This window comes from Salvelinus alpinus, chromosome 17 (assembly GCF_045679555.1).
Source record: "Salvelinus alpinus chromosome 17, SLU_Salpinus.1, whole genome shotgun sequence".
NCBI classification, from domain to species: Eukaryota; Metazoa; Chordata; class Actinopteri; order Salmoniformes; family Salmonidae; genus Salvelinus; species Salvelinus alpinus.
In genome coordinates this window covers 21,348,064-21,368,867 of record NC_092102.1, presented here as the reverse complement: position 1 = coordinate 21,368,867, position 20,804 = coordinate 21,348,064, and the positions used below count along the sequence as shown (strand labels likewise).

General features: G+C 41.4%; 1 protein-coding gene across 10 annotated transcripts in view; it reads right to left on the bottom strand.

Annotated features, from left to right (window-relative positions):
- rap1gapa (RAP1 GTPase activating protein a) overlaps positions 1-20,804 on the bottom strand; it is a 91,606-nt gene that overhangs the window by 57,689 nt on the left and 13,113 nt on the right. For all 10 annotated transcript variants that reach the window (XM_071347957.1, XM_071347959.1, XM_071347958.1 and 7 more), the window contains exon 2: positions 14,640-14,675. In XM_071347957.1, the coding sequence (XP_071204058.1) occupies positions 14,640-14,675 (36 nt within the window). The remainder of the gene's footprint in view (positions 1-14,639; positions 14,676-20,804) is intronic.

The following is a 20,804-nucleotide window of genomic DNA, read 5'->3' as shown; positions in this document are numbered from 1 at the left end:
GACCTTTTGGGGTGGTAAGCAAATTGGAGAGGGTCTAGGGTGTCAGGTAGGGTGGAGGCGATATGATCCTTGACTAGTCTCTCAAAGCACTTCATGATGACAGAAGTGAGTGCAACGGGACGATAGTCATTTAGTTCAGTTACCTTTGCTTTCTTGGGAACAGGAACAATGGTGGCCCTCTTGAAGCATGTGGGCACAGCAGACTGAGATAGGGAGAGATTTAATATGTCCATAAACACTCCAGCCAGCTGGTCTGCACATGCTCTGAGGACACGGCTTTGGAAGCCGTCTGGGCCGGCAGCCTTGCGAGGGTTAACACGTTTGAATGTTTTACTCACGTTGGCCACGGAGAAGGAGAGCCCACAGGCTTTGTTACGCAGCCGTGTCAGTGTCACTGTATTGTCCTCAAAGCGAGCAAAGAAGTTGTTTAATTTGTCTGGGAGCAAGACGTCGATGTCCGCGACGGGGCTAGTTTTCTTTTTGTAACCCGTGATTGACTGTAGCCCCTGCCACATGCGTCTCGTGTTTGAGCCGTTGATTTGCGACTCTACTTTGTCTCTATACTGACACTTTGCTTGTTTGATTACTTTGCAGAGGGAATAGCTACACTGTTTGTATTTGGTCATGTTTCCAGTCGCCTTACCATGATTGAAAGCGGTGGTTTGCGCTTTCAGGTTTGCGCGAATGCTGCCATCAATCCACGGTTTCTGGTTAGGAAAGGTTTTAATAGTCACACTGGGTACGACATCTCCGATGCACTTGCTAATAAACTCGCTCATGACTCTGGATGTAATCCCATGACTCTGGATGTAATCCCATGACTCTGGATGTGAAGGTTGCATGTTCAGTGGTAGAGACTTTTTTGTTTTGAAATGTTTTGTTTTAATTGTTGGTTTTAAGCCTATCTGAAACCTAAACCATTCTGAATGAATGCCTAAACGTAATGTTTTAAGCCTATCTGAAACCTTAACCATTCTGAATGAATGCCTAAACGTAATGTTTTAAGCCTATCTGAAACCTTAACCATTCTGAATGAATGCCTAAACGTAATGTTTTAAGCCTATCTGAAACCTTAACCATTCTGAATGAATGCCTAAACGTAATGTTTTAAGCCTATCTGAAACCTAAACCATTCTGAATGAATGCCTAAACGTAATGTTTTAAGCATATCCCAAACCTAAACCATTAACTTAAAAACACTTCAACATTTTCAGTTTGGAGAACTAGAAGGATGCTGAGGCAGGTTAAGCAACCCAGGATGTCAAAAACCCTTTGAAATGTGATGTTTGGATAAACGTGGATGAACGTCAGAATCTGAAGTCAAATCGGTAAAACCGTGAGATCCTGTGGGGAAACAACAACCAAGGGAAATCACCATGATGCGGAAGTGCCTTTTATACAATAGTGGGAAACAAAAGCAGTCGCTAGCATCTCTCCGTGTTGTTGTATTATTCTGCTAGGAAACGTCATTCCTCCTATCACTGAGTGCTGTCTGTCAGTCTGTCAATCAGATAACAATAACAACATGGGAGGATAAACCCCTGCAGCATAGTGCTGGAAAATGGATTACATCCCAAATCCCCAGGGAGAGGCTTAAAGCTCCTCTAAACAGGAAGAGTGTTAAAAGTACTGTACACGACTGATCTGACCTCAGCTCAGTGTCTGGCCTCTGTTGGCTTAAAACACCAGTTTTCCTGTATCTATCAATAGACTTTTCACATAGAACATCCCTATGTATGTTGTTTAACCATCCAAACACGTCACCAATGCTTTATCCTTAAAGTACCTTAATGTATACTGCATACCCTAAAGAAAGTGTGTACCTTCTCAAAGATGTCAGCACACAAGAAAATAATATTATGGGGAAAATAGGACTGAACTGCTCGAAAGGTTACCAAATGACTTCTTCTAACATGACAAATTCAAGCCCGATATCAAATGAGAAAAGGACAATATTTTCTGTGAAGAATTACTGGTGCAGTCAAACAGTCTCATCCTCCAGTCCACTGCTTTCCTCAGTACGTTTGGTGGTGATGATGACACTTGTTCTGGTGCTGTGTGTGACTTTGAAAAATATATAATAATGAAACCTGTCTTTGGACTGGTGTGTCTGTGAGAACCAGGGGGCTAGGTTGTCTCTCTCTTGCTATATTTAGTCAGACAGGACAGACAGCGGGCTGAAGGAGATGAGAGGAGACAGTCTTGGCTGATTGGGTATGACAGTGTTCTCCCCGCTCTTGTCCCCCTCTATGCCAGCCAGACAACTCAGCTCTACGTGCACAGAGAAGCGTACACATGCATGGTGACATAAGCCCGGGTTAGTCACACAAACCGAGGAGCGTGCACAGAGAAAATAGTAATGTACACGGCATGGTGTCAGAAACAGAGGGAGATGTGAAATGACACCTCTGGCTCTTAGTATACAGTATACTGTACACAAATAGAGGAATGTGCACAATGACATCTCTAACCTCAGTTTACCCAACACAGAGGGAGGGCTCACACAGCAGTGGGTTTTCACAGAACATAATTACAAAATCAAATGCAAATCTTTTAGACTTTCATCTGCTGAATTTATGCTAGAGGCTGAATCCATTGGGTTGGGTACACTGGGCCACTAGAGGGCATACAACCACAGGCAAAGTCACAGCATACACCACCATACAACACCCTTATATAAACCACTTTGCCTGAAGTGTAATATTGTGACATATGTCTCAACAAATTAACAGTTTCTGCTCATTTAGACATGCATTGAAACAGATAATTTGGCAACAAGCATGATACATTTTTTCCCCGTGAAACCAATTCCAAGAATCTGTATCCTTCCTTGAGATAGAGGTTGTGGTTATCTAAACCTTGGGCCCTGTGGCCTGTATTTATAGTGAGTGTATCTGCAGAAGTAGCCTGCCTGTGTGAAGGCTGTCTCTCCAGGCTAAGCTGAGGCATGGATGGCCCTGGCTGAAGCTCAGAGTCCAGAGATGAGGAGTTAGTCTAATGAACAGAGTCACAGTGGAGCAAAGTTATATTTCTAAGATAGCTGTTGGGATGGTGTAAATAAAACTAGGCTGCATTACACACTGCAATGGATATTCCAACCCTGAGACCTGCTTTGCTCTTGCTGTGTGCTGTCTAACCAATGGCTGTGCTATGTAGGCCTAAGGTGGCAGTTCAGGAGGAGAGTCAAAGGCTTCTTCTGAAAATATTTTTTGATTAGGCCTAGTCCAAAAAATGTCCTATCTTGCATGAGAACTAGCTGCCTTGTGTTCTGTTCAGTTTGAGAAGTAGAGCACAAAGATGAGAGGGGAACTGGAGGTCAAATTTGATAGCTTGCTACTAGTACAAATTATTTTATTAAAAACAATATTTTTCTTGCCCCTGATGTATTTATCAGAGGTATTGACCTCACAATAAGCCAGATTCAAGGAATTTACATTGTGGTGGTATAACTTGAAGCAGCAGTAGCGGCAAAATCAATCGGAAAAGGACAGCTCATGGTGCTGAAAGTGGGCAAATTCGAGTAAGCATAATTAATTTCAACTGTCTAAATTTTAATTAGACTTTACTAACCACAAGAGGGCTTTGTGCTGGAGCCTATTTCTTCCTATTTAAGAAATAAGAGTTAGGCATATCTGTTTGATAGACGAAATTAGGCTATAGGCTGCTTTATCCATAGATTTTGTCGGTAAATTCCTCCACCCACCATGCACTCTTTAAATAGCCTACCTCCATGTCAATAAAGGGCTGTTAAGTTAAAACCAAGACTCGAAATTGAGGGGGTATGAGAGGGTATGACATAGGCCAATCTTTTATTAGAGAAAATGGCAAAAAAGACAGGCACCCTTGTTAGCTTAAGATTTTAAAGTAAATAAAAAGTATCCGGTTATATAAAGTGATCTAAAACAGCGCGTTGGTCCGCGATGCATTATGCTAGAAACAAGCTGTAAAATACCCGGGAAAGACTAGACTCCGATGCATATGAGGATATCATTGTTTCGTTTCTTTGACATTGAGGCTTCTATAGCCGGAGAAGAAAAAAAGTGATTTGCTTGGGAAGTAATCTAATTCTGTCACTATCAACTTATTAAGCAATTCACTTGCTGTACAGTAGAAGATGTTTAAACCCAGACAGCTTTTGGGGAAACACTTTGTCGTTGGGTTAAGCCCCGGAATAAGAGTAGTCAGCCGTTAAAACTTCTCTGATCCGGATGCGGGTTTAAATTCGACAACATACGGTGATCGCCACAAATAGTCATATTAAACATTCCTGAAAATACAAGTGTCTCACATGCTTCAAAAGCCTAGAATCTTGCTAATCCAACTGCGTTGTCAGATTTAAAAAAGGATTTACTGCGAAAGAATACGATGTGATTATCTGAGCACAGAGCCCCATACCAATATACTTTTTCAACCAGCACAGGCGTAACAAAATCACAGATTGCAATGAAATAAATTGTTTACCTTTGAAGATCTTGCTCTGTTTGCAATCCCAAGGCTCATTGTTACACAATGAATGGTCTTTTGTTCGGTTACATCCATTTTTATAGCCTAACACAAAACATTTTGTGAACGCTTATCTCGTTGAATTTCATGTCATTCAATTTTCAACGAAACATTCGACGTAAATACACAGACTAAACCTGTTGGTTTCCTTGCAATGTTTGGTTTCCTTGCAATCAACTGTTTGTTTGTAACACAACCAAACTTGATGGGTCATTTCGCGGGACGTATTGACCCAAAGAAACCGATTGGAAGACAACAAGTAACGACCTCATTGTGCACCAATTATATGACCGCTGTTTCGTTGATTGACTGTATTTTAATTCAATGACCACTGAACGTCCTGAAATCTAGATGGGTAGATTGCCAATGAGCAGAGGTAAACGGCAATATGTAATGTTTGTGTTTTGGAAGACCAACCCATGTAGTAAACTCCGGCGTAAAGACCGTCATTCGCCATTGAAGATTCATACTGGAAGGAGCCATACTCATTACGCACAGCACTGTTTCGGTAACAAGCATCTTCAGATGTTTATATATCGAACATCATGGCGAATAAGTCAGGGAAAGCTAAATCTAAGACTAGATATACGAATGTAGACAAAATTATAGAGGAAATTGATCGTGAAAGTGAAACATATGCTTTTGGAAGACGACTCAGTTAGCGACCATGACTCAAATGGAAGCATATTTTTTTGAACGGAGAGGACATTGTTTTGGACTGGTAAGTTCTTCTCATGCTAATGCCGTTGTTTGAAATTAATAATATAAAATATTATTTGTGATTGTTTTTACATTTTATTTGCAATATATAAAAATGTAATGAAATGTGTAAAGTACACATTGGCTATACTTCCTCCAGTGGCATGCTCCCTCAACTCAGTCTACATATTATGGATTAGAGGGAGCATGGTCGAGATGCGTGTGTCTGCCGCCAACGTGTCCATCCCCAACGTGTCCATCCCCCTCTGAAGCTGGTTCATCCAGCTGGACCCCTGCTGTCTCCGGCTCCACACCTCCCGGGCCATCTAGAGGTAAACTGTTCATATTTACTCTTGAGGGCTATATAAATTGATTTGATTTGATAGAGGACTGAGGGTCTTCCAAATATTGAAAGTGTGTAAATAGTTACCCATGTTATTTTGTAAATGTACAGTGGGGAGAACAAGTATTTGATACACTGCCGATTTTGCAGGTTTTCCTACTTACAAAGCATGTAGAGGTCTGTAATTTTTATCATAGGTACACTTCAACTGTGAGAGACGGAATCTAAAACAAAAATCCAGAAAATCACATTGTATGATTTTTAAGTAATTAATTTGCATTTTATTGCATGACATAAGTATTTGATACATCAGAAAAGCAGAACTTAATATTTGGTACAGAAACCTTTGTTTGCAATTACAGAGATCATACGTTTCCTGTAGTTCTTGACTAGGTTTGCACACACTGCAGCAGGGATTTTGGCCCACTCCTCCCTACAGATCTTCTCCAGATCCTTCAGGTTTCGGGGCTGTCGCTGGGCAATACGGACGTTCAGCTCCCTCCAAAGATGTTCTATTGGGTTCAGGTCTGGAGACTGGCTAGGCCACTCCAGGACCTTGAGATGCTTCTTACGGAGCCACTCCTTAGTTGCCATGGCTTTGTGCTTCGTGTCGTTGTCATGCTGGAAGACCCAGCCACGACCCATCTTCAATGCTCTTACTGAGGGAAGGAGGTTGTTGGCCAAGATCTCGCGATACATGGCCCCATCCATCCTCCCCTCAATACGGTGCAGTCGTCCTGTCCCCTTTGCAGAAAAGCATCCCCAAAGAATGATGTTTCCACCTCCATGCTTCACGGTTGGGATGGTGTTCTTGGGGTTGTACTCATACTTCTTCTTCCTCCAAACACGGCGAGTGGAGTTAGACCAAAAAGCTCTATTTTTGTCTCATCAGACCACATGACCTTCTCCCATTCCTCCTCTGGATCATCCAGATGGTCATTGGCAAACTTCAGACAGGCCTGGACATGCGCTGGCTTGAGCAGGGGGACCTTGCGTGCGCTGCAGGATTTTAATCCATGACGGCGTAGTGTGTTACTAATGGTTTTCTTTGAGACTGTGGTCCCAGCTCTCTTCAGGTCATTGACCAGGTCCTGCCGTGTAGTTCTGGGCTGATCCCTCACCTTCCTCATGATCATTGATGCCCCAAGAGGTGAAATCTTGCATGGAGCCCCAGACCGAGGGTGATTGACCGTCATCTTGAACTTCTTCCATTTTCTAATAATTGCGCCAACAGTTGTTTCCTTCTCACCAAGCTGCTTGCCTATTGTCCTGTAGCCCATCCCAGCCTTGTGCAGGTCTACAATTTTATCCCTGATGTCCTTACACAGCTCTCTGGTCTTGGCCATTGTGGAGAGGTTGGAATCTGTTTGATTGAGTGTGTGGACAGGTGTCTTTTATACAGGTAACGAGTTCAAACAGGTGCAGTTAATACAGGTAATGAGTGGAGAACAGGAGGGCTTCTTAAAGAAAAACTAACAGGTCTGTGAGAGCCGGAATTCTTACTGGTTGGTAGGTGATCAAATACTTATGTCATGCAATAAAATGCAAATTAATTATTTAAAAATCATACAATGTGATTTTCTGGATTTTTGTTTTAGATTCCGTCTCTCACAGTTGAAGTGTACCTATGATAAAAATTACAGACCTCTACATGCTTTGTAAGTAGGAAAACCTGCAAAATCGGCAGTGTATCAAATACTTGTTCTCCCCACTGTATATATTTTTTCCCCCCAATATTTCCCCCCCCCCATTTTGTTTCTCAATTTTTTGGGGGGGTGTGTTAGAATACCATTTTGGTATTTTGTATATAGTTATTTGTTTCAAAATGTATACCTTCACCAATTTGGCCACTTGGGTACATTTGGGCTACTTGTGTGGGACACCTGGGTGACTTCATGATAAATGTCATGTAGCACACTCATTTTGGAAGTTATCATTCTGAAACTTTGCACAAGTAGTGTTGCCCTCTTATGTCTTTCACTGAAATTGTCCCCATATTCATATCTGAATGTTTGTTTTATCTTGTTCATTTTAAAGATGATGATACAACAATAAAAAATTAAAAACGTTTGTATTATCTAAACCAGATCTATTATGTTATATTCTCCTACATTCAATTCACATTTACACAAACTTCAGAGTGTTTTCTTTCAAATGGTACCAAGAATATGCATATCCTTGCTCCTGGGCCTGAGCTAGAGGCAGTTAGATTTGGGTATGTCTTCAGGCGGAAATTGAAAGAAGGGGGGGGGGGGGGGGGGGGTAGCTGTAAGAGGTTTTAAAATTAAAGCGGCATCGGTAGGCCTACTCTGTCTGGGGTGGAAAGCTAGGCCTAACTTTTAACTTTTCATATTTAACTACTTGCAAACAGGTACAGTTTCGTTGCAAACAAGACACACTGTGCGCTATCAAAATTCATGCGTTGCCATGTAACGCTTACAGGACGAAGAACAGTTTCTAAAACTGCATAAGACTCTGATCTGTCCAAGTGAGGGTAAACATGTTTTCTGCTATCCACTTTGTTCTAATTAATATTTTGGTATAGGGGAGGGTAACTTTTTTTTTTCTTCAAGTGTTCAGGGAGGGTTTAGGAAAAATATATTTTGCTGAAGGGAGGGTCATCCATTTTTATTTCAGAGAGGTCCAATTTTCTCAATATAACCCTTATTATAAATAACATTCACTCACTTAGTTATAGTTGTTTAAAAATATGTAGATTTGGTTTTTATATGATTTAGTTTCAGAAAGCATGCGTGGGAGACTAGGAACCTCTCCTGCCAGTTTACCAACCAACACAGGATTCCAACTAATTATTGCTATTCCTTTAAAAGGATTTTAGAGAGACACAGATTGAGGGGGTCCAGCTGTCTCTGTGACAAGTGCTCCCTCTAAGACCTAGTAAGTAACGTCAAAATGTGGATGACCATGACAATATGTTGTGAGTTATTCACAGGAGTATTCAGAGTACTATTCAAATCTGGCAGAAGCAGCAGGAATGATAAAAGCAGAGTTGCTAACTATTTTCAAGGAAAGTAGCTGTTGGTTGCTCCGTTAGTCGCTAGATGACGTCATTATGTAATAGTGACGTCACTTTTACACTTACGCTGTCCCTCAGTCTCTCATGCAATGACAAATTCTCCAAAGCAAAACTAAATATAATGTTTGAAGGAGAACAAAAAGGAACCGATTAAATAATTAAACAGCACAGAAAAAAATGTGTAACCTTTTTCGAAAACGTTTTTTTTTTTTACATAAAAAAATATTCTTATTTATGCCTTGGAGAGCTGTGGTGTCATTTAATAACAAGTACCGGATTTAATACATTCACTTCACTCGCTGCAGCAACGTGGAGAGGACAAGAGGCTAGAGCAGAGAGAGGCTAGGGAGGGAGGGAGCGGAGAGTGGCGGGGGAAAGGGCGCAAGTGACCGCTGCACACACACACTGAGCCTCAGAGAGGGAGCAGACTGCAGAGCAGTAAGTAGATCGTTCACAGACTGGCCCTCTCTTTTATCTAAATTCTCATTCCCTTCAGGGTGTTTGCAATCACTCTACTCTACATAACTTCATATTTGCCATTGCTGCGGGATATAGGATGGAAATAGACACAGCTAAATGTGACAAACTCTACTTTGTCCTTAACAGATCTAAACTTGTTGGTATTGTGATATGAATTGACATGAGCCTTCATAAGCATGACATAACATTGAGCAATGAGCAAACACAGAGGGATGAATCATGGTTCCACAGTAAATGCTAATGAGCCCAAACAGCATGAGGAGAGCTAATCACTCTGACTGTCTTTATTGTACGACTCAGTATTAATGCTAATGTCTTCAGGTAGGGACAGTCACTGACCTACATAACTCACAGGGAAGACAGACAGATAGAGAGAACTAGACTGGTCACAGAGCAGATGGAGGTGGCAAAACAACAAAATATACATTTATCCCAATTATCTGCTGTTGGAAGTAAACTGTCTATCTGAGAAATAAAAACTGGCAGCATGGCACCATTATGGAAAAGTAGAGAAAACCACGCTAGCATTTTAGCAGCATCTATTGCTAATCAAATTCCACGTTTATGATATAGTTGTCTACTGTGTACCAATGGGCCAGTCAAAGGTGTTAACACAATGTTCAAACATCGGCACTTGGTGAATTTTAAACTGAGGTCTTCAGGTCTGTCCCAAGTAAAGTGGTTCAACAAATACCCTTATCAATATGCGATTATGCAAAGGAAATGCATTGCTATTTCTACACGCCAAAACAATAGGGAATAACTTTCTATAGCACAGACAAAGGGAAACTCACCAGATTTTCTTTGGTCTTCCGATTCGGAAAGGTGAGCAAGGCATGTTGGTATCTTGTGTTTTTATTGTTCTTGTCTAGAGGTTAACTGATAAACACCAGGCATCTTTTACAAGATCTCAAAACTGTATTTTGGAAGTTTTAGCAGATTAACTTCCTGCAACAAGTCCTCTTTGTGGGCCTACAAAATAAACAGCACTTTCTGGGAGACCTCTGTCCAAGCCTGCAACTTACATGCAGCCACATGATTCTCCTTGGTTTGTTAGCAGTTAGTTTTTTTCCACATTGGAGAGATGTTGGGAAAGGTCTTTGAGGTTCTTTTGAAAATGACTCATCTCCACCTATTGTTTTTCAGCTGAATATATTGAAGGAAAGCTGATACCAGGTACAACCTGCGTCATTCAACTTTTCTCCGTTTTAGCATTGATTTAATCCCAATTGGCCATGCCAAGAGGTTGCGCAGACCAATCCAAGACTGCTATTGAGCTCTAAATTACATTCAGCTAATAAGTATTACTATAGAAATGTAAAAAACCTTGTATTCCCGAATTGTCTTACAGTATCACGAAGAATGTTCTGCAGTATCAGGAAGCGGTCCTACTCCCCTCTACTCTGCTCTCCTCCTGTGTTCCAGGTAGTGCTGAGTAATGCAGGCCTGGTTTCGACCAGACAGAGAATGGATGCTCCTGAGTGAGTACTCCCACAGGGACTAAGCAGAGAGCCTCTGTCCTAGTGCGGTCACACAGCGAGAGAGAGAGAGGGTTGGAGGTCGGGCTGACATCCAGTGCCACCCTTCAACCTCCAGGACAGCCAGGGAGAGGTGAGATCCATCTGCTCCTGTCCGTGTGTCTGTGTGTCGGTGCCAGGCTCCACTCAGCAGCAGAACAGAGCCTCAGCCTTACCTCGCCTGCGCCACAGCGCCACCCTGTCCTGCCAACACTGCAGAACAGTTAGGCAGTGCCTTTACTGTGATAATGGGACTTGGGAGGGGGAGTGCGGCAGACCGGCTGGGCAGGACGGTGTCCCATGCTGCTCTCCCTCTCTATCAGTGGCTCATATATTACTTTACTCAGTCTGTCGGCTCTCAAGTAAAACTGTTCAAGTTCTTATCATAGAGGCGTCGTAGAGGCAGGTGTCATGCCCCCTCAGATTTGTCCTGTTTAAAATTATCCAGGTATTTCAGATGTTCAATTAATTACTAAACTTCCTTTTCAAGCGCAGGTTTTATCATAATTATTTATCAAAAAATGTATAAGCTGTATTGCGGAGGTGCCACACTGACTGGACCAAGCAAAGAGTACACCCCCCTATTTTCCCTAGCAAGTGGTTCTTTGTGCACGTGACAAATAAAACTTGAAACTTCCTTCCAAGGAGCAAAGATATGCTAGGCAGGACGCTAGATAGTCTACGTCTAGTGTGTGCAGACAGTATCATCAGTGGAGGAGGAGAGAGAGTGTAGAGTGACACACACAGCGTTTGGTTTGATTTTAGCTGTCGATGATGGGCAGGATTCGCAGGAGGTATATTTGTAAATTAATTGTTTGTAAATGAATCAAGCTATGTAGCCTATTTATCCCTTCTTGATGAATAAATACAACCAATATGCTTTATTGTTTCTCTGTAATACTAACCACCTAGAAATGTTATGAAGTTAGCTTTAGCTAGCCAGCTAGATAGGTTTCTAATATCCCAACCTGATAACTAGCTACCAAGCCATTTCAGGCTATCAATAAAGTAGCATGTCTAACTATCTTAGCAGGCATGCCTGCTGGCAAGTTTGTTATGCTTTAGAAAAGCAAGGATGTACTAAATGTACTGAATAAGACTCATATTCCTCTCAATCTTTTCCCAGATTTTAGCAGAGAAGCATATTTAGGGTTATGCTACTATATCCCAGTGTGGCAGTTATACTAAACTCCTAAGGCATATAAGTTCTCAAAGAATCAATGTGCATCATTCATTAAAATGACAATGAGGTAAAGAGGTATGCTTAGATAGACTATGCAGATTTTCTTTTACATAGAATTGGACATAATGATTATGGCTCTAGATTGTTACAGGTGTTTGAAAAATGCCTTTTTGAAAAATATGCAGCCCCCCCTCCAGACCAACCCCCCTCCATCCTCACATACTTTGTGCCCTTTCTAAAATAATGGGTGCATGACGCCTGATTACTAGTGTCTCACTAGTGTCTCACAAACAGAATGTCCTGTAGAGAGACAAAAGCCTTACTTTGTGGAAATCATTCACCTGTATGCAGGGCTCTAAAGTGCGACCAATTTGGTCACATATCTGACAATTATTTTTGCTGTGAGACCAGTACCTTTATTTTGGGAGGACCGTGTGACAAAAAAGAAAGAATCCAATATGTCAGGTAGCTTATTGGTTAGAGTGTGGGCCAGTAACGGTAAGGTTGCTGGTTCGAATACCGAGCTGTCAAGGTGAAAACTCTGTCAATGCTGGTAGAGACCCATAGACTTCAAGGCATTGCGCAAACACTAGTTAGCATTGGCTTGCAAAACTACGTCTAACTTCCTTCATACTGGACACAGAGACGTAAAAATAGTATCCACATGTTCATCTGACTCTGGGTAAATATAAAAAGTATCCCTTTAACCCTATATTGCTCCAGGGGCACTGTACTACTATGACTGACCGTGTAGAACAACACATTTCATTGCACCTATCCGGTGTGAGACAATAAAACATATATTATTCACTGCTCAAACAAGATACACTGTTTACAAATAATAACCAATCATAATGCTTCAAATGTTTAAATATAGCTATTTAAACCAATCAAACGCCAGGCCCTTTTCATGCAAACATTCCCTCAGAACTGTCAGCTTTCCCTTTTTGTCAGCTAAGTAATGGCATTAGCTAGCAAGAACAACAACAATGAAATGCGGTGTAACTGAATCTTTCTTTGACAAAAAACAAATGATGAAAATGATCAACCACAACCAGAAGATGATGATGACACTGTCGGAGATGCTGCTACAGATCCATCTCCTCAGTTAAATAAAAAGCTCTACATGTTCCGAGAGGGGTGGCTTTGCGAATTCAAGTAGCTAAGGAGGGACAAAATTAGCAACACAATGTTCTGTGAGTACTGTCGAAAGTGTGGAGTAATATCAGCAGGAAGACTTATTTTGCCACAGCAACCTAAATTACAAGTCGTTGCTAAAACATTACTTAAGCCAAAAGCACATCAAGTGCCAGGACAAGTGCATCGGGACAGGGGCTAGAGCAACATCGCTATGTCTACTAGCTACCAGCAGTATTTGACAGGCAACAGGTGACAGCCCAAGCTGGTCAACAGGCAGAGCTAGAGATTACATTTTACACCGCTTACTGCATTACCAAAGAGTAGATGGCTTTTACCAAATTCAGACCCATGTTACTCACCCAGAAAAAACATTTATGACAAATCAACTCAACATTTGGAAACGTGATGTCCTGTGCAAACATTATTGCCACCATTGCGGATACTATACGGGAAGAGGGTTAGTGCTATCCCGGTTCCTTAGGACGTCCCTACCCTAAACACAAACCCTAAAAGCAAGTTGATTTATTAACTACATTCTAGATCTAAGAAATTGATTAGTCATTGTGAGAGGAGACTAAACATTTATTTAATTAAGTATCAGTTCATAGTCAGCTTGTTGCCTTTTTACAACATTCATTTTATTACATAGTTTTGTATTATGTTTATTTACATTTACATTTAAGTCATTTAGCAGACGCTCTTATCCAGAGCGACTTACAAATTGGATTATTATTTGTTATTATCTGTTCGCTAAATGCAGTAATGGATAACAGTTTACAGTTGCACTTTTAAATACAATAAAGGTTATCTTTTAATCACCTATATAAATATTATTTTGCACTTTTGAATACAATCAATATTCTGTTTTGTATGTTACATTTGTCTGTCCAAACCCAATAACCTATGGGTGCGTTCGTAAATTCACTCTGGAGTGCCAGAGAATGCTCAGTGTGTGGTCTGGGCATTCGTAAATTCAGAGCTCTGTCAGATGGCTCTCGGAGCATTTAGAGCGCACACTGGACGCTCTGACCGAGTAGTATGGTTGATCCGAGCGTTCTGACCTCACAACGGCAGTCCAACACCCAAGCTAACTGGCTAAAGTTAGCTAGCTATTTCCAGACATAAATTAGAGAACACCTCACTCTGACCATTTTACTCACCGTATCAGAGCTAGTTAGGCTGTTTTCATGTTATCCAGAGCGTTGGTGATTGTAACCGTGCTGCTGTCAACAATTTAATTATGCTTTTTTGCCAATGTTTACTGACACTGGCCATATTCAATGGGTGTTGAACGTTTCTAAATTCATCAGTTATTCTGTGCTCTGGCACACTCAGACGAGAGTGCTCTGAAATCGGAGTAGATAGCAAGAGTGAATTTATGAACACGCCCTAAATAAATAGGTTTGTTGCACTTTTGAATACAATTATTAAAAGTTGTTTTTATTCTAATGTCTTTCCCACTCTCTTGTGATGCGTTCTACATAATCATGGTAACAACTGAAGACAATTGAGAATGATAGGACAGTCATTTTCAGTAAAAAGAGTATATATTTCTTCTGGTGCTCCTAAATTGTGTCTGGTCCTCCTTACTTTTTGAAGTTAGGAGCAACAGTGCTATCAATGAAAACAGTTCATTTAGAGCCCTGCCTGTATGTATCCTTCACATACAATAAGTTGTCCTTAAGTTGCAGTGTAACTGATACTACGTGGCGCAGAATCAGAAGAAGAGGAACTCACCATATGCTTCTGGCCCTGGAGAAAGTCTTGTCCACTCTGAAAAGAAAGAGAGAGGTGAGAGTTAGTCTAGCTGCTGCCTCTATTATCCATTTACTGTAATAATGTTTAATACTGTCCTTGTGATCCACAGTTATAGAATAGCTGTCTAAAACTGGCATTTGTACCAATGCTGCTTCTCACAATCCAGCTTTCTCAATCTATTTTAATCAACCACTGTAATATGGGGTAACCCAAGAGACAAGAGCACTGGCACCAACATGAATAGTTAATGTTTTTTTTTTCTTCTAACAAAGAGAGACAATGCTATACATAAGGTCTTATATTGATCTCACAGGGAGTACAGCAGTCTGCTTGGCTACACAAGACATTGCTTTAAGTTTGATCTGAGTCAACACTGTATAAGTCTTTGAAAAACAAGCTGAGAAAAAGGATGGTGTACAACACTACTTCAGTTCAGTAAATATGGCCATTTCAGCTCAGTGCTGTAAACACTATAATACAGAAAATGCGTTGGGGAGTAGCAGTTACTCTAAATAACTAAGTGGCACTTGTAGGGATCGGTGCCAGTCCTGCATTTCCTAACACACAAACTCCACTTGTTCCATTACTGAATGCAGGGTGCACCTGTCTTTCAGACAAAGCATGCTAGCATGACCAGGACTTCCTAAAGACCTCCTGAGCTTCATGTGACTTTTTGAAACCAGTGGTGTTCCTATGGCTCTAGTCATATGATCAAATGATACACCGTGGATGTGAATTAAATCAACTGCCAGCCTGTGATTCTCAATTTATGTCAGTAGATGGTACAATGGGACTTGGTACACAAACCAATGTCTGACATGACATTTTCTGATCTGGCCTAGTCTTGCTTTTGGACTCCTACAGTCTACTCTCCAGGACCTCCAGGACTAGCATGACTAAGGGGTTGGTGCTCTGTAGTGATTGTTGGGAACTAGTGAGTGGGATGTTTAAGATGTCTAAACGACCTCCTACAGCTGTCTCCTCTACTGTGGATCTGATCTCACGCTAATGTTTCCCCCCTGCTGGGATGACAGTCCATGGTCAGATGTCCAGGGTCACGTCCCAAATGGCACCCTATTCCCTATATAGTACACTACCCTCACCAGGGCCCATATGACTGGACAAAAGAAGTGCACTATGTAGGGAATAGGGTGCCATTTTGGGACTAAACCCAGCTCAACGTGGCCCTAACCATGGCCCCTCTGGCCACAGATGGGCCTCTGACAGGGTCCACCCAGACTCCCAGTGGAGTTTCAGGAATCCAGGCCTCTTACTCATCTTTCCATGGATCTCTGTCAATTCTGTCACCAGGAATCGTTTGCATTTTCTATGGACTCACAACCCAACTTACATCCCAGGAATCCCAGTACCATTAGTGGAAATAGAGCTGGTATGAACATTCTGATGGTTGACCTCTTTGCATCACAAGATATGCTTAAAATGCATTCAAAAAGTATTCACACCCCTTGACTTTTTCCACATTTTGTTGTGTTACAAAGTGGAATTAAAATGTATTTAATTGTCTTTTTTTTTGTCAACGATCTACACAAAATACTCTGTAATGTCAAAATGGAAGAAGAATTAAATATATTTTTATAATTAAATGGTAAAATGAAACACTAATATATTTTATTAGATAAATATTCTACCCTCTGAGTCAATACATGTCAGAATCACCTTTGGAAGCCATTACAGCTTTCTGGGTAAGTCTCTTAATAACTTTGCCAACCTGGATTGTACAATATTTGCCCATTATTCTTTAAAAATTATTCAAGCTCTGTCAAGTTGGTTGTTGATCATTGCTAGACAGTCATTTTCAAGTCTTGCGATAGATTTAAGCCAATTTAACTAGGCCACTCAGAAACATTCAATGTTGTCTTGGTAACTAACTCCAGTGTATATCTAGCCTTGTGTTTTAAGTTATATTCCTGCTGAAAGATGGAGTTGTCTGATGGAAAGCAGACCGAACCAGGTTTTCATCTAGGACTTTGCCTGTGCTTAGCTCTATTATTTTTCTTTTTATCCTCCAAAACTCCCTAGTCCTTGCAGATGACAAGCATATCCATAACATGATGCAGCCACCACCATGCTTGAAAATTTGAGGAGTGGTACTCAGTAATGTGTTGTATTGGATTTGCCCCAAACATAACACTTTGTATTCAGGACAAAAAGTAAATTTCCTTGACACATTTTTTTCAGGATGACTTTGTTCCTAACAGGATGCATGTTTTGGAATATCTTTATTCTGTACGGGCATCCTTCTTTTCACTCTGTCAATTAGGTTAGTATAGTGGAGTAATGACAATGTTGTTGATCCATCATCAGTTCTCCTATCACAGCCATTTAACTCTGTAACTGGTTTAAAATCCCCATTGGCCTCATGGTGAAATCCCTGAGGGGTTTCCTTCCTCTCGGTCAACTGAGTTAGGAAGGACGCCTGTATCTTTGTAGTGACTGAGTGTATTGATACACCATCCAAAGTGTAATTAATAACAAATGGATATTCAATGTCTGCTTTATTTTTATATATATATATATATTTTTTTTTACATATCTACCAATAGGTTCCCTTCTTTGCGAGGCATTGGAAAACCTCCCTGGACTTTGTCATTGAATCTGTGCTTGAAATTCTGCCCCTTCACTTTTACCACATTTTGTTACGTTACAGCTTTATTCTAAAATGGGTTAAAATAAAAAAAATCCTCATCAATCTACACACAATACCCCATAACGACAAAGTAAGTATTCAGACCCTTTGCTATGAGATCTCAGGTGCATCCTGTTTCCATTGATCATCCTTGAGATGTTTCTACAACTTGATTGGAGTCCACCTATGGTAAATTCCTTTCATTGGATATGATTTGGAAAGGCACACATCTGTCTATAGAAAGGTCCCACAATTGACAGTGCATGTCAGAGCAAAAACCAAGCCATGAGGTTGAAAGAATTGTCTGTAGAGCCCCGAGACAGGATTGTATCGAGGCACAGATCTGTGAAAGAGTACCAAAACATTTCTGCAGCATTGAAGGTCCCCAAGAACACAGTGGCCTCCATCATTCTTAAATGGAAGAAGTTTGTAACCACCAAGATTCTTCCTATAGCTGGCCGCCTGGCCAAACTGAGAAATCGGGGGAGAAAGGCCTTGGTCAGTGAGGGGACCAAGAACCCAATGTTCACTCTGACAGAGCTCCAGAGTTCCTCTGTGGAGATGGGAGAACCTTCCAGAAGGACAACCATCTCTGCAGCACTCCACCAATCAGGCCTTTATGGTAGAGTGGCCAGACGGAAGCCACTCCTCAGTAAATGGCACGACAGCCCGGCTGGAGTTTTCCATAAAGCACCTAAAGACACTCAGACTATGAGAAACAAGATTCTATGGTCTGATGAAACCAAGATTGAACTCTTTGGCCTGAATGTCAAGCATCACATCTGGAGGAAACCTGGCACCATCCCTACGGTGAAGCATGGTGGTGGCAGCATTATGCTGTAGGGATGTTTTTCAGTGGCAGGGACTGGGAGACTAGTCAGGATCGAGGGAAAGATGAACAGAGCAAAGTACAGAGAGATCCTTGGTGAAAACCTGCTCCAGAGCGCTAAGGACCTCAGACTGGGGTGAAAGTACACCTTCCAACAGTACAACAACCCTAAGCATACAGCCAAGACAACACAGGAGTGGCTTCGGGACAAGTCTCTGAATGTCCTTGAGTGGCCCAGCCAGAGCCCGGACTTGAACCCGATCGAACATCTCTGGAGAGACCTGAAAATAGCTGTGCAGCGACACTTCTCATCCAACCTGACAGAGCTTGAGAGGATATGCAGAGAAGAATGGGAGACACTCCCCAAATACAAGTGTGCCAAGCTTGTAGCATCATACCCAAGATGACTCAAGGCTGTAATCGCTGCCAAAGGTGCTTCAACAAAGTACTGAGTAAAGGGTCTGAATAATTGTGTAAACATTTCAGTTTATTTTTAATAAATCTGCAAACATTTATAAAAATCTGTTTTCACTTTATAATTACGGGGTATTGTGTGTAAATTGATGAGGACATTTTTTTTTATTTGATCAATTTTAGAATAAGGCTGTAACGTACATTTTTTGGGAAAAAGTCAAGGTGTCTAAATACTTTCCGAATGCACTGTACAGCATGTGTTGAGTACAGAGATGGGGTAGCCATCCAAAAATCATGTTAAACACCATTATTGCACATGCAACTTATCTGATTTGTTAAGCAACTTTTTGCTTTTTGAATACTTATTGACTCAAGACATTTCAGCTTTTAATTTCTAAAACATAATTCCATTTTGATTTACACACAATCTACATTTAATCCATTTTAAATGCAGAGTGTAACACAACAAATTGTGGAAAAATTCAAGGGTTGTGAATAGTTTCTGAAGGCACTGTATATATATATCACTTGAGCCAGACTTGTTTTTGGTACAAACTGCAAGCAAAAACAAACAAATCAATCAATGTCATGCACACTGTTTTCACCTTCAGCCTTGTCTATCGGCTCAATCTTTCAGCAAAACTCAAAGGTTTTTCAAATCTGAATGGACACAACAGGCATTTTCCACTGGAAGTACTGTACTAACTAAGTCACTCTAGCTAAATGACTAAAATGCATGTAAATATAGACGTGGTTGATTGAAATACTGATGTTACGGTATAGAATACAGTGTTACTTCCACTGTAAAGATGTGCGCTGAGAGTCAGGAAGCAACCTCATGGAGTGAGTGATTTAATCAATAAACAAAACATAATACGAAACACGAACAACGCATAGACATGAAACAAACAATGACGACTGGGGAAGAAACCAAAGGGAGTGACATATATAGGGCAGGTAATCAAGGAGGTGATGGAGTCCAGGTGAGTGTCATTATGCACGTAACCATGGTGACAGGTGTGCGCAATAATGAGCCTGGTGACCTAGAGGCCCGGAGAGGGAGCACACGCAATATCCACAGCCTTATTTAATCATGTACTGATATTTTGTTCCGTTTGAGGAAAGACCCATGTGGTCACTTTACAGAACTAATAAAATCCTTAAAGCAACTTCCTCTTTCTCAGAATATACTGCCTCGCCTCCCGCGTGGCACAGCGGTCTAAGGCACTGCATCGCTGTGCCTGAGGCGTCACTACATCCCAGGCTGTGTCACAGCTGGCCGCGACCGGGAGACCCATGAGGCGGCGCACAAGGGGTTAGGGGAGGGTTTGGCCGGCCTGGATGTCCGTGTCCCATCTTGCTCTAGCGAATCCTTGTGGCGGCCCAGGTGCATACACGCTGACTTCAGTCGCCAGTTGTACAGTGTTTCCTCTGTCACATTGGTGCAACTGGCTTCAGGGCGAAGCGTGCACTTGTCAAGAAGCAGTGCGACTTGGCAGGGTCGTGTTTTGGAGGACGCATGGCTCTCGACCTTCGCCTCTCCCGAGTCCGTACGGGAGTTGCAGCGATGGGACTAGACCGTAACTACTAATTGGATATCATGAAATTGGGGCGAAAAGGTACAAAAATAAAAGAAAGAAAATACAGCCTCACTGAGGGGAAAGGGACAATAATCCAGAGGGGTAGGATGATTGGTAAAGGTACTTTCACAAATCACTGTCCTTCTCATTTTTAAAGGAGGACTATTGTCATGTGGTGACAATAGTCCTGAGGGTGCTGTATGCCTGACATGTGTGCTGTAGTTATAACACTGTTTACAGTACAAAAAATACATGCATTTCCTTTGGTAGAATAAATTATTTTAAACTGCTTGGAAGGAGTAAGCATTAACTGCATCGGGATATTATGTTAAGAATTGTAGTGCAGGCTTCATGAGCATCACAAGCATAATATTTTGGAATCTTTACATTGTGGGTCCCACCCATTCTCAGGTTGCCTGGAATTCCCATAAAATGAAATCAAGCCAGGGTGCGGCTAGATTCTTGGTCAATGCAGGCTCCAACCTAAAATACCTGCTGGGAATATGTTCTGTCCTGTTCTATTTTCCATCAGAAATGGGGTTGCTCAGCTTAACAATGTGATGAGACGAACATGGGTTGCAAGCTAGTGTAAACATAAGCTTTGGTTCACTTCAAAACAAGACTCTGACCTCTCTCTAAACACTAAGCTACACACTGTCAAACATGTCGCTAGG